Here is a 13,821-nt window from a genome sequence, read left to right on the forward strand (position 1 = left end):
TTTTTCTATTAGTATTTTAACAATATATTTGACAAACTCTTACACTTTAGAATTATAATTGGGTATATAGATTTCATAAAATTTACATGTTAGACAATTGTATGGTCTTAAAATGAAATATGAGTATGTTTTAGTTGCCGTCAGTTATGAATTGGGTGTAAAATTATTAATCAACCTGAATTACGATATATGTATTTTGAATGTTATGAGAACCAAAATAACTAATGTAGTAAAAAAACCTGGTTTAAAACTATAAAAAACCTGATTCAAACAAAAAAAACCTGGTTGTTTAGTATTTAAAAAAAATGTTTGTTTTTTTTCCAACCCTGCCTTGTGTGCTATCTCTGTGTGTGTACAGTACTTCATGAGTGAAACAATTTTCTTCCTGTTGATGGTCAATTTTATCAGTTCATGATAAGAAAGTTAAAAACTTGTACTTCAACTGTGCATCATGAAATATGGCTTTTAATATGTAACTTATTTGTTGATAGTTAAACAGTGTAATGGCCAAAAAAAATTTGATTTTCGTATTGGTTTTGGGGGATACCGTTGGTGTTCCCGGGCAGGACTGTGTTTACTAACAGTGTTCATGTCATTTTAGTGAGATTGATTATGTGCAACAGAATGTTTTTTTTGGAATGTATATTTAGAAATAACTTTTTTAAAGTGAAAAAAAAAAAGCTGTAATCACCACTTGACCGGTATTGGATTTACCAGTATTACTTACCAATATTAGAATGACCAGTATTAGAACTATCAGTGTTGGATCTAACAGTAATGACCAGTGTTGCACTAACCAGTATTAGATCTGCCAGTATTAAGGTGATCCCTCAGAGCTCTTGCAGTGGCATGGGCACTATTAGTGTGAGGTGATAGGGATCAGCTGTAGAGCTGTTGTTTGTGACATCTTGTTGTGATGCAGTGTTGTGACGATGTTTTGTGTTTGTCCCCAGCCACCTTACACGGACGGCAGTTTGGGGTATGACCCGATGCACCAGGTGAGCGACTATTCCGACTGATATGTAGGTACAGCTCATTTACTTTCACCCTAACTTAAGTGTCTGTGAAGTGTGGACCAATTGTCAAGCTAGGCCACAAATCCATAAGTTCAAATAAAACACAAGTAGTTCTGACATCAACTTGTATGGCATTAGCTTTATGAATGGTCTACATTTTGCTCTAGATGAAGTAAAATGCATGATTTTTAGTAAATAGTTAATAATAATTTCTAGCAATTTTTTTTAATGTCTGCTTATTAATATTATAATGATAAATTGATTTAATAGTTCGTACTATATGCTTTTTGCATACCCATATAGTTAGATAGAAACTCCAAAGTTAAATGTAAACAGTCTGCACAAAGAAAATTTAACTATAATATTATTCAATTCAAATTTATCCTAAATAAGATTGGTAAATACTAAAAACATAAAAATTAAAATTAAAGAATTTAATGTATAAATATTTTTTGAGCAGACTTTATATTCACCAAATATTGCAGTATTTTATTTGTGAATTGATGTTCATGTTTGCCTGTTTAAATCAGTTGTGAACAGTTAGTAAAAGAGACATGTGTTATGGGATGTCTTTGGATAGGGGGAGCAGTAATGCCTATTAATAGACCAAGTGCTTGTGTGTTTCTTTTCCAATATTTTGTTTTTCACACTTAGTTACTTTTTAAAAAAAGAAATAATAAACCAATACTTACTAGGGATCTTGAACCTAAAACCTTTCTTTCTCTGGTGGAAAGTGTAATCGATTAACTTTTATTGACTATCTGAAACCACAATCATATAGATAGGTCTGGCAACTTTCTACCCTTTGCCTTTTGTGTCTAGTCTGCTTAGTGAAGCTCGCAGCGGCCTGAGAACTAATGGCGCTAGTAGTAGTGGAACCTGGCATTAACATTGTGTTAAATGGGAGTTTCGTATAAAATATGATATTCCTAATTGTAGTCTGAATTTTTGAAATTATTTTTTGTTTACTTTTTTTTTTTCATTCATTTTGGGTGCTTGGTAAATGCCTAATCTGTACCAATGTCTTAAAAAATGTTCCATATTTGTTGGTTTAAGTTGAAGTGGTTAGAGAGAATGCCTCGCTCTTGATTGTGCCTGGTTGTAATGAAAGTTATGGCTTAAAACCATCAAGTTATTTCGTTTTTATAACTACCTAACGACCTGGTTAAAAGAAAAAATGGCAAGCTGCAATACCAGGAAAATTTAGAGTTTGAATCTAAGTGGAGGTTCAGAGTTGGGACTCACCAATTTAGCTTAAAATGTGTGAGTAGAAGCAGGTAGGTGCAGGCGCGTAGGAAGCAAATATTTAATGGGGGGGGGGGGGGGCAAAGGAGAGTATCAGTATAAGTGGTGGATTTAACAAAGGGGGTGTCCGGGGGCTCTCCCCCTGTAGAAAAAAAAATTGTGTTCTACGGAGCAAAATGGTGCTATTTAAGCATCTTTTGTGCATAAAAATATAATGTACTACTAGCAGAGTTTTAACTTTTTTTTATAACAAATTTACTTAAGGCTCAGCATCACAAAACAGTGTTCACTTTACAGTTTTCGCCTCGTAGAATTCATTTTAAAGGCAATTTGTTGAATTTTCCCACTGCACATAGTACATAAATTACAAGCACCTTCAAATTAAGGCCCCAGATATCATCAAGTTATCTAGAGCTGTAGAAAAGGCAAAGATGTATTTATAATTAAAAATATGTTTCACTAATTGCATCATAATTACATGACGGTGGTTGAAGATTAATATTTGTAGTGTGAGATAATATATTTGGCCAACTATCTAAAGCTATAGTTATATTTTCTTAATATGTGCTAACAAACAACTGCAATAATCAAAACAAGCTATAATCAAATATTTAAGTGAGGCTGAGCCTTGAGTAAACAATTTAACAAAGACGTCATTATCCCACTCATTGCCCACTCTTAAGTAAATTAATTTGAATATCAGGACAGGAGAACTCTTAATGTTACACACCTTCAATTAAATATTCTTAGATGATGCCAATATTCAGAATGTATTGACACAAGCATATGGTGTACCTTGTCTCCACTGAATATTACTTTAAAACGTGACAGAAAATCTGCTTTACCATTAATAAATCTGAAAATCTAAATAACTTATGATAAGTTATATGACAAAATAACACATTCAAATTGATAAAGTAAAATCACAATATAACAAAACTCGGAATAGTGGGCCGTTCGACATAGCATTTAAAATTAAAAAAGTCACCAAAAATTAGTTTTTCGAAAAATGCAGTTCAACTTAAAAAAAAAAAAAATGGAAAAAAAGGTTTTCGCAATAACACTGATATCATTTTATTCAGGAAAGTGGAAATTTTATTTTGTTATTAAAAATTAAAAAAGTCAATATTTTAATTTTTTTACTGTCAGACTCCCCTTAAGAATAATTTTAAAATGCGAAACCCCACAGAATAGGCGAGTGAAGATACTTAAAAAGAACTGCAAATCTGCTTGATTAAATTCTTGTTCAATGATTAGTAGATTCAAAGAAATTTTTTTATTACTCAATGGAATAATCACGAGCGACGAGCGGAAAAAAATAATGTACCGACATACTAAACTTTAATGTTAAATAGGTATATTACATATGGTTTTCGGGATCAAGTAAAAATTTGTCTCAGTCTAAACTGCTCAAAAGTAATACCTGAGTCAAAGTAATCCAACTCTTCTTTAGGATATTTGTCTTCACAGCCATTACAGCCTTTTAGGCGGTAGTTGTGATGAACTGCAGGACTGTGCAGAACGGTTGTTGAAGAAAAAGTTGATGCTTTTCTGAGTCATTGTACGCCGCAAAAATTAAAATACTGTTATAAATTTTCTCATTAAACTAGGGTGACCAAACGTCCCGTAAAAACGGGATTGTCCCGTTTTTTAACGATCGTACACGGGGTCCCGAAAAAGTCTCCCGGGACGCCTAAATGTCCCGTATTTACGTTGGGTTGATGATACACTTTTGTCGCGCCTCTCCTCGTGCCGTCTTCCCGCTTCCGCGACAGTTGAACATTCAATGGACGGATGAAAGGAACAAGATGGGAGTGGATACCCTTTCTGCAATCTTGCAGGTACTCTACAATTTAAAAATGGACTGTTCTAGTTTTTACAACTTTATATTGGAAAAGAAAGAGGTTTTAAAATTGGCTGGAACGAAAGAAAAATATCCCCAATTGAAATCCTGAAGATTTTTAACATAACTTTTACCAACAATTTTAGTTATCTTGTTTAATTATGTTTTGACGTAAGTCATAATACTTATAATAAATAAGTATTCACTGCCAAATTGTTGTTTTTATTTATTATATGCCTCACAATCTAAATTAAAATACCTATTCATAGGTAAATTGAAAAAGATTTATAGGTCTGAAATTAGCATAAAAAAGAGCATGTTTCAATGATTACGTCTCGATGGTGGCCCATCGGACCCCCCTTTAGCTGGATTGTATCGCCCCCAAACCCTCCTTGGATGTGTCCCGTTTTTTCAAGTTTATTATTTGGTCACCCTACCTTAAACCCTAAATGTTTTTCATCACTGCCATTCCACACTACTCACTCATGATACTATAGATAAATAAGTTTATTTTAAACAGTTCTGTAGTACGGCTCACAAAGTTTCTTGGACTTAAAAGCAAGACGTACAGCTGTTGAATGATGACTGATGTGGAAAGCGCTCTGCACGTCAGGTCGTTACCGTTAGGTAGAAACGAGGCGGGGTGAATGCAGGGTCTGAAGGTCAGGTAGACAAGGGTGGACAAAAAACGGAGCGTAAGCTACTGCAACGAGGTGAAACATTCACTGGTCTTGTATCCCACAATATTTCCGCTATCAGCACTGTGAAACGTGAATATTTAGAAGAAAACAAGAACAGTTGCCGTATTTATTGTGCCTGTACACTTATCGAAAAGTCTTAATTTATTTGAAGAATAAAGTAACGCACAGACAAGAAAATCCCACATAACCACTTAGCATTGCAATGAAGACAATGCCTCTTGTTCATCTGATGCAATGGCCGGGCAAAACCATCACTTTGCCCGGCCATGAAATGTTATTGCCGGGCAGTCGCCTGGGTCGCCCCCCTAGTTCCTACGCGCCTGGGTAGGTGCTTTCAACATCCTATAATATCTCACCTGATTGGACCTAGGAAGCAAAAAAAGCTCTTTAAAGATTTTGAATTTGAGGGCTATTGTTTTTAGGGCTTTCAACTCTGCAGTGTGGTGCATTGGTCAATTGCAAGGCCTGCAAATTTGCCGGCTTGGGTTCCATATCCATTGGTACCATTTTTTTTATCTATCTTTCAAAATTAAACAATTAATTACAGTTAAAAATATTTAAACAGTTTAATGTATATATTGTAGAGTCTCACTCATGAAAGTGTGGATTAAAACTGTAACAAGTGAGAAGTAGCTGCGTAAGTAAACTATGTCTCCGATTAAGATATAGTGATACCATCTAAACACATAGAAAAATGTTAATCTCATCAACAATTGAAAGTAGTAGTCACTTTATTGGAAATGGGCGCTATTCCAGACCCTTGAAAATATTTTATACCGTATTAACAAAACTACTTTACTCAGAAGGAAATGAAGTTAACATAATTCGTTCAGAAAACAACAGCTTTATTATTTTCTATGTCGATCTACACAGAACTTGACATTATTGTATGAAGAAGAAAATTTAGTTATAAATTACTTATTTAAAATATGGGATTAAATACTAGTTGAATATAGCTAACATTCAAATGCTATACTACTGTAGTAGTGCAATTGATGAGACCGTTACCAATACAAGAGTGTTGACATATTTATGTTAAATATCAGTTACAAAGTCTACAAATTACTCAGCTTAGCAAAGTTGATAAATACGTTATTCAATAATAATGTTACATGAATAGTTATCTCTGCTATCCTCTGAGTATATGGAAAAAAATGCAAGGTTGAATAAAAGCACTTAAATAGGCTGTAAAACAAATGAGAATCTACTATGAAGAATTAAAACAGAAGTAAAAATTATACTTCATTAAATGTTAACTAATGAACTTATATCACTACTCAAAATTACATACCACATTTACAATCGGGGTTCATCTTACTTCCTACATTAGGAAATTATAGTTCTTGTTTAGCGTTGTAGCGTTAATGACTGTGATATGGGTCCTTCTCCACATCACCACTGTGATAGTACTGGAATCCGCCAAAGTATCAAAACAAGGCTTGATGACTCTCAGAATGCCAAAATCCTTCTACAGCAGACTACTCCGGCTCTGGAACTCTGTTCTAGGTTGTCGACGATTCACCAAAGTAACACCGTCACTAGTCAAAGTTAGTTCTTAAATCTTATAGCAAACCTGTAACAGCTTGGTTTCAACATGGTCCGTATTGATTGTGATAATTTAAATACTACATGAAACCAGGAAAGTCAAATGTTGGTGCAAATATATAGTTCATGTAACTGGTTTCCACTTTCAGTGCAGTGAATGGTGAACACTCGCAACGGTTCTTATCGGCATCAGTTTAAATAGTTCTTTTGTGACTCAAAGTTCATTTCACCTCATATATTCTTGTACAAACAAAAAATAAATATATTTTCCAGCAACACACAATGCTTAATTATAATCTGTGTCGCTTCCTAGACGGTTTCTTAGTAGTTCAATTGAATGTATGGTAGTAGTGAAGCTCATTCAAGACAAAATACTTTCGCTTATGTCAAATGTTAAAGCAAGACCCTCTGTTCCAAACGAAAATCTTTCATTCCATCTTATTTTTTTTCTTTCATGCTAATAAATTCCTAACATAACAGCGCTCATAGAGCAATGCATTACACTACCAAAAATTATTATTTTGCAAATACATAATGCCTTACAAGTAAAATATTTACATCCTATGGTTGTAATTAAATAAAAAATTATAATTTTTCTGTCTAGAAATACAATATTTGTCTAGATCTACAATATTTAAAGTTAATATATTCAATTTAGTAAAGTTTACTGTAATTTAGTTAATTAATATTGAAACAGGAATTGTTTTAAATCATACGTTTTTGAAATTTTGTGTTTTTTTTTTTTTTTTTTTTTTTTTTTTTTTTTTTTTTTTTTTTTTTTTTGTGATTTCAACTTTTTTTCTTCAATAGCATTGTTTAGGAACATTTTGTTGTTGTTATATATCCATTTGTTCCTTTTTTTATTATCATTATTTTTTTTGTGCTTTCAGAGCATATGGCTCTGGCAGCTGTTTCAAATCCCCTGTAGTCGGCCATTACTATATCCTTTTTCCTACAATTTGTGACAGTTTCTACGGTTGTGAACATCGTCACACCACATGTCTGCAGTGATTTGTCATAAAAAAAAAAAAGGTATTATTTTATTAGTAAATGGAAAAAACCAAATGTTTCTTATAATAATAAATAAAAATAAGAGTAGATAATTACTTGCTAGAATTGTTGTAAATGTTCATTTTATTCAAACTTCACCCAATTATGTTATTTAACTGTTTAAATATATTTTAATAATTTGATTAATAGTTTAATATTTTGAGAAACATAAAATAAATGAATTTAAAAACTAGATCGTACCAGTGGGTTGTGAACCCGAGCCGGCAGATTACCAGGACGTGCGTTTGCTACTGCACCACACCGCTGACTTGAAATCTCTACAAAAAGTAAACCTCATTAAAACTTAAAATCTTTTAAAGAGCATTGTAGAACTGACTGAGGCAAGATATTTTAAAATGTTAAAAGGGCACGTACCTGCTTCTACACACAGTTTAAGCCAAATCGGCGAACCCCGACTTGGACCCTTGCTTGTTAGATTAAAAAGAATTACTGAACTTAAAATCACATTGAAAGAATGACACTTGCTTGAAGATTAAAATGTAAAGCAAACAAATATTCTTGACATAAATGTGTACTTAACATTTAAAACATGGTTTCTTATGGGAGATTACAGTTTGTTTGGAATCCGCATTCTCAACACTCGAACTTTTAACTGACAGTAATGTCTAAGTTACATGTTATTGCTATGCATTAAACCCCTTCAAAGCTCCCAAATAATGTAAAATCCTAAACTTTACCTGACATTTAAAACAAAACAGTTTAAAAAAATATATCTATTTTATATGAAACTCCCATTAAACCCAATGTTAAAACTGTGTTCTGCTACTACTAGTGTCGTTAGTACTTAGGCCGCTGCGAGTTCACTAAACTAACAGAGAATAAAGGTAAGTTGCCAGACCTATCTATGCAACTGTAGTCTGAAACTTAATAACAATACATATTTTCAAATAGAATTCTCCCTTCCTCATAGTTTTGGAGTAAACACATGCATTTACTACTCTCTTATACTAAACACAAAAAATTAAAACTCTGCAACTTAAAGTTTGGATAAAACATTATATTGAACTTTTCAGCTTACATTCGCCTTATATCTGTGGCTTAATGCAAGAACAACTAATGTCAATTTTTCATGATGTTGGGAATCTAGCATTTTAATTAATGAATAATTTCAGTAGCAATGATACCGAAAGTACTCTATTCTGGAATTTAATATTTGACACTAATAATTGTGCTTATGGATGCTACTAATTGTGCTATATAAACTTTCTATAGTACCTAAACCCTTCAAGATTTTACTGACATGGTTGTTTTTGCATTGACAATTTTGTAATGACGTTTTAACATTGGCTGTTTTTAGATGATTATCAAAAACAAATTTTCTCAACTTTAGCAATTTTAGGTATTACAAAAATATTCAGGTACTAGGGTTATTAAATTTATGGATATTCGACTGTTTACTCTTAATCCAATATACTGATAGAGAGAGACAATAAAGCAGAAACTTATTTTATTTTCACTATGTTACAATCTTTCAAAACAATCTCCCTCTGGTATGAACAGTCATATGTTTATCATTCTATAGTAAGGAAAAAACAAAATAACTCTTTATAACAAAAATGACATGAAATTTACTTTATACTGTCTCATATTATTCATCATCATTTTGATATGGTAAGTAAGCTACACTGTCTTTAGTGCAGCCTGGCATCATATTCTGATAAAATCGCCTACTTTGTGGATGTATAAAGGGCACTAACAACTGTAGGTCTTTGAGTTTTACTGCAGACAATCTTATAGATGTCACGGGAATTGGTTACAAGTTATGATTTACAGGATGTCTACCTCTTCTTGTTAGATGTAAGGTACTGAATTCCTCTTGTGGATTGAAGGAACATTTATAGAAGATGTCCCCAGGCGAATCCCTCCTGTATTGGAGCCATTTTATCTTTAACCAAGGAACTGACTCCCCCAAGATGTTTAGTTTTCTATGAACATAACAACCATGAAGAAGTTCGCTGAAATTAAGAAAATTCTTCTGCTCAAGTTCCACTATGTTTATCGGTGGTTTCCTAGGAACTAGTCTGATCAAATTAGCCCAATCTCTAAGTGTATCAATATTTTCTGTTGTATTCTTTTTTTTTTTCTTTTTTCAATTGCTGCATAAATAGAGTCTGCCCCCATGTGGGTGTGACCAGATTAAAGGAACTTGTGATTAATAATCACCGACTTGCTATTGCGATGTTTTTCCTTATGGAAAATATCCATGAGCATGATCGAGAAATTAATGTTCCTGTTCTGACCACTGCAGGAGTCACTGAACATATTGACTTCCTCTATTTCTTCAGGTAGTGATAGAAGATGCTGGTGAATACATGAAGCTATTTCATTTCCTCCCCTGCCGGCAATAGTTTCATCTCAGATATAACATTGAGCTGATTGGTTCTTGTTGCTTACAGAGTACACAGTTAAATTAAGAGTACACAGTGATCACTTACAAAAAGCTATCCCACTGTATAAAAGGGGTGTTGGTAAACACTTTTGCAAATCAAAGCACAAGAAATAAATACTCTCATGTTCCCTACTTTTCTGCTTGTCAATCTTCTTCTGCTCACAGCTACATTCTGCTAAATCTAAATGAACTTTCTTCTCCTCTTCTATTTTTTTTTTCATTACAGTTGTTTTAATCTGCAGCTCTTACATGTCACATTTTCCATATGTGTCGTTCTTAGGCCGATAGAAGGACAAGTTAAAACTTTGTACAAATATTTTACGGTAAATAGCCTCAGACTCATAATCTAAACTCTGTTCTTCACAATCTGTTTTATAAAGTCTATACATCTTAGATACAGATAAGTCTGGATTTAAGTATTTCTTCTCTGTATGTGATATTGAATAATGACTACAGTATGCAGGACAACTTGCTATGTGATTCATAACTCTTTTTTTTTACTTCTTCTGACGTATGTTTTTGGTTTAAATGTCTTCCTTTAACATCTTCAAGACAAACACCACTATTACTGGAACATTTATTTTCAACAATGACTTGAACTTTCATTAAAGGTCAAGGCTAATGTATTTAGATACATCGTCTGGCGTACCTGGATTTTTTACATACTAGATTTGTTTAAGAAGTATTTTCTTGAAAAGAAGTGTCTGCTGGTACTTACTGCACTCCCTTCTCTTAACCGAACTGTTTTCTTAGGTTATTCCTCCATAGAGGATACTATTTGGTGATTTTGTGCCTTGCTCGATAGTTGATAAAATTCCATTCCCGGTCTTCTTCATTAAATTTCTCAAAACATTTTCTTTTGCATGTACGCGGTTGTTTCAATCTCTTAGCCGGCTGTTTTATTCCTGTTGTAGAAATATATGATGTCCCTTGTATTCTGGCTGTTTTTCTAATATTGCAGGTCTATATATTTGGCTGGGTCCAAATTTTGCTTTCTTGAGCACTTCTTTTCTTGAAAATTATCGTTCTCTGCTGTTAGATTAGCTGGTAACTTACTCTCAGCATTAACACTAGTTTGAGTACCACGTCATTGTTTCTTACTCCGTTTCTTGCGAAGTTCTACATTTGCAGAATCAAAAGAATCCGAACTTTCCGTTGGAATATGTTCAGATGCAATAGCTGAAAACAATGAACCGGTAGAACTAGTTCTCTCGGATGCTATATCGTGCTGATGTTTTGAATTTGACACAGCTTTTAAAACTGAAAAATAAATAAACGCTCATCACTAGTTTGATCAAAATGTGTACTGCAATCTGTGTTGAAAAACAATATGATTAATAAAATTGTTGTAAAATATAGTATTTCATACGTAAGTATTTTTCTTTGCCTCCTGTTCTGTCTTCCATTTCTTTTGTTAGGTTAGGTGCAACATTTTCAGAAGTAGAGGATATAGGCACATGATCAGTGGTAGTTTCATGTGTGGAGAAACCATTAGTAGATAAATCAACAGTATTGTCTGGAAAAACAAGTCATTTTCAAACCAGATGTCCCGAAACTAGTGAGACCTAATACAGAAGTAATTCTAAAAGTTTAATGTTTTTATAAATCTAACTCTTACAACAGATATAATTTTTTTCATAAAAGGTTTAAAAAAATTGCTCTTACATGTTTCTTTACTTAAAGCTTGTTGACTAAGCTCTACCATACGTCTCCCTCTTGATAAAGACATGTTTTCACAATATTAATAACAGCTAGAGAATAAACAATGGAAAGCCAAAGTCATACCTCATTATGGTGTTAAATTAATGAAACTTGACATTGGCTATTCTTGCAGTAAAAAACATGGAGGAACCCTCACCAATGTCTACATTGGTTATTATTGCAATAAGTTTATAACATGACATTGGTCCATTGGAGGACATTTTCTGTCGTTTCCTTTAAAGTTTGATTTCGGTTGTTCTAGAATATAAAAGTTGGGAACTATTGTAGCCGATAACATAACCTATCTCATTTTCATGAAAAATTGACATTGGTTGTTCTTGCATTAAGTCACAGATATATCAACCATAGTATCACAGCTTAAAAAATTACAGTGCACTTTATGCTTGTAGTAGTATAATTTCAGTGTAAGATCACTGCATTATTCTCATTTTAGTTGTGCAAGTAAGTAAAGTTCCGGTACAGTTAGTGTTTGTAAGCAACTATGAATAATATAAATACAATTCAATTAAATGTTTTCTGTGTAAGTGTTGACTACAACAATAACCTATTTCATTAGTGGTCTAAAATGACAAATTTTAACGGTTTTAGAAAGTGTTAAATAAAGTGTTTTAAAATAGAAATTTGCACAATTGTATTTTATTTTTAAATAACTGTCATTAGCTCGGTAAAGTTTACATATAATTACAATGTAACAACAATGTATGATTGACACTCGAAAATAAACAGCAAGTTCTGATATCTTAAAATTTCTCCCCCTCACTTGTTAGAAATTTATAAAAAAAAAATATAACATACAAGTAATTTGCACCACACACTTGGATATGGCTATTTATTTTGCGCAGACATCAGACTAATGATTGCTAGGGTGGCTGCTAACTGCAGATTATAAACAAGACTGCGTTGAGTGGGCACCAAACTACTGCCTGCTAGAATGGCTCTTACTGCAGACTGGAAACACATTTTGAGTGGGCACCAGACTACTGCCTGCTAGAATGGCTCTTACTGCATACTGGAAACATTTATTTTGAGTGGGCACAAGACTACTGCATGCTAGTGTGTCTCTTAACTGCAGACTAGAATCATGTTTACTTTAAGTGAGCACCAGACACAGCAAGTTGGGGTGACTTTTAACTGCAGTCTGGTAATATGTTTGCTCTGAGTGGGCACCAGACTACAGCGTGTTGAGGTGGCTTCTAACTGCAGTCTGGTAATATGTTTGCTCTGAGTGGGCACCAGACTACACCTTGTTGGAATAGCTTCTAACTGCTATGTGGAAATATGTTTGCTCTGAGTGGGCATTAGACTAGACCTGTTCCTCACTTAGCACATCTTCAAATTGTGCAAATTCATTTTGTGCACTGTGAATTTTACTGCCCCAGTCTTGAATAGCACGTCTGTAAATTTCATTTGGTACAAAATTGCATCGCCAAGGGCAAAAAATAGTTGTGATGACTCTACAAGTCTGCTTCAACTCGATAAACAACAGATGTACCGTGACACATAGTTAGCTATACAAAGGGGGAAGAGATTCATGCACAAGTCTGACTACACTATCGGCTGTTGTAAAAACATCAGCTATTATATGTTCAGTTGCTGCTATGGAGTGTAAAAGACCAAATGTTTTTACGCCCGTGTATGTGCCGCTGGGTTGTACCGTTGTTGCCCAGCCACAGACCGGGCACAGTCTAGCCAGTGGCAGGGAACTTGCAGACACAAACACAAAGCAATGTCTTCCCATTCTGCACATGTGCAAGCAACTGCAGTTGGAATCATAGTGGAATCATGGCTTTCAAGTGAGAGCATAATGCATTGTGTTCAAGTATTTGAGACAAAACTATAAGTATTACGGTGTGCAGAATGGCATGAAAGCCACAGTTATGTTGGTCGCACATTAGTTTTAAGCAAGTCAACTGTGTGCACAATCGTACATAAGGACTCTATCAAACGTTTATGTAAGCCTGATGCTGTTGGTTGCACTAGTGGGAATACCTATATTGGATGTTAGATACTGGAACAGAATTGAACATGACTTACTAGGAAAACGTTGTTAAATGAATGGTGGAATAAAAAAAATTCAAGGGCTTAACAGGATTGGTGTTAACCAAGCGGCCAAGCAGCGATACTCGAAAATTCACTTTAATTTTTGAAAAATTAAAATATAAATATCCGGACAGTAATATCAGATTCACTGCCAATAATGAATGGTTTGGAAAGTTGGTGGAAAAATATGTGACATGAGTTGAAGTTAACGCCCGAATAGGGCAAGCCAACCAGCTGACTGACGATAAG

The 13,821-nt window shown here is 33.8% G+C and overlaps 1 protein-coding gene across 6 annotated transcripts in view; it reads left to right on the forward strand.

The window, feature by feature from the left end:
- The window catches only part of LOC134527297 (homeobox protein extradenticle), a 700,568-nt gene that overhangs the window by 636,494 nt on the left and 50,253 nt on the right, over window positions 1–13,821 (forward strand). For 3 of the 6 annotated variants that reach the window (XM_063359850.1, XM_063359847.1, XM_063359849.1), the window contains exon 8: window positions 954–998. In XM_063359850.1, the coding sequence (XP_063215920.1) occupies window positions 954–998 (45 nt within the window). Of the gene's footprint in view, window positions 1–953; window positions 1,027–13,821 lie in introns of all 6 variants that reach the window. The other 3 variants (XM_063359853.1, XM_063359851.1, XM_063359852.1) reach the window with 2 other exon arrangements.

Source organism: Bacillus rossius, chromosome 1, assembly GCF_032445375.1.
Source record: "Bacillus rossius redtenbacheri isolate Brsri chromosome 1, Brsri_v3, whole genome shotgun sequence".
NCBI lineage: Eukaryota > Metazoa > Arthropoda > Insecta > Phasmatodea > Bacillidae > Bacillus > Bacillus rossius.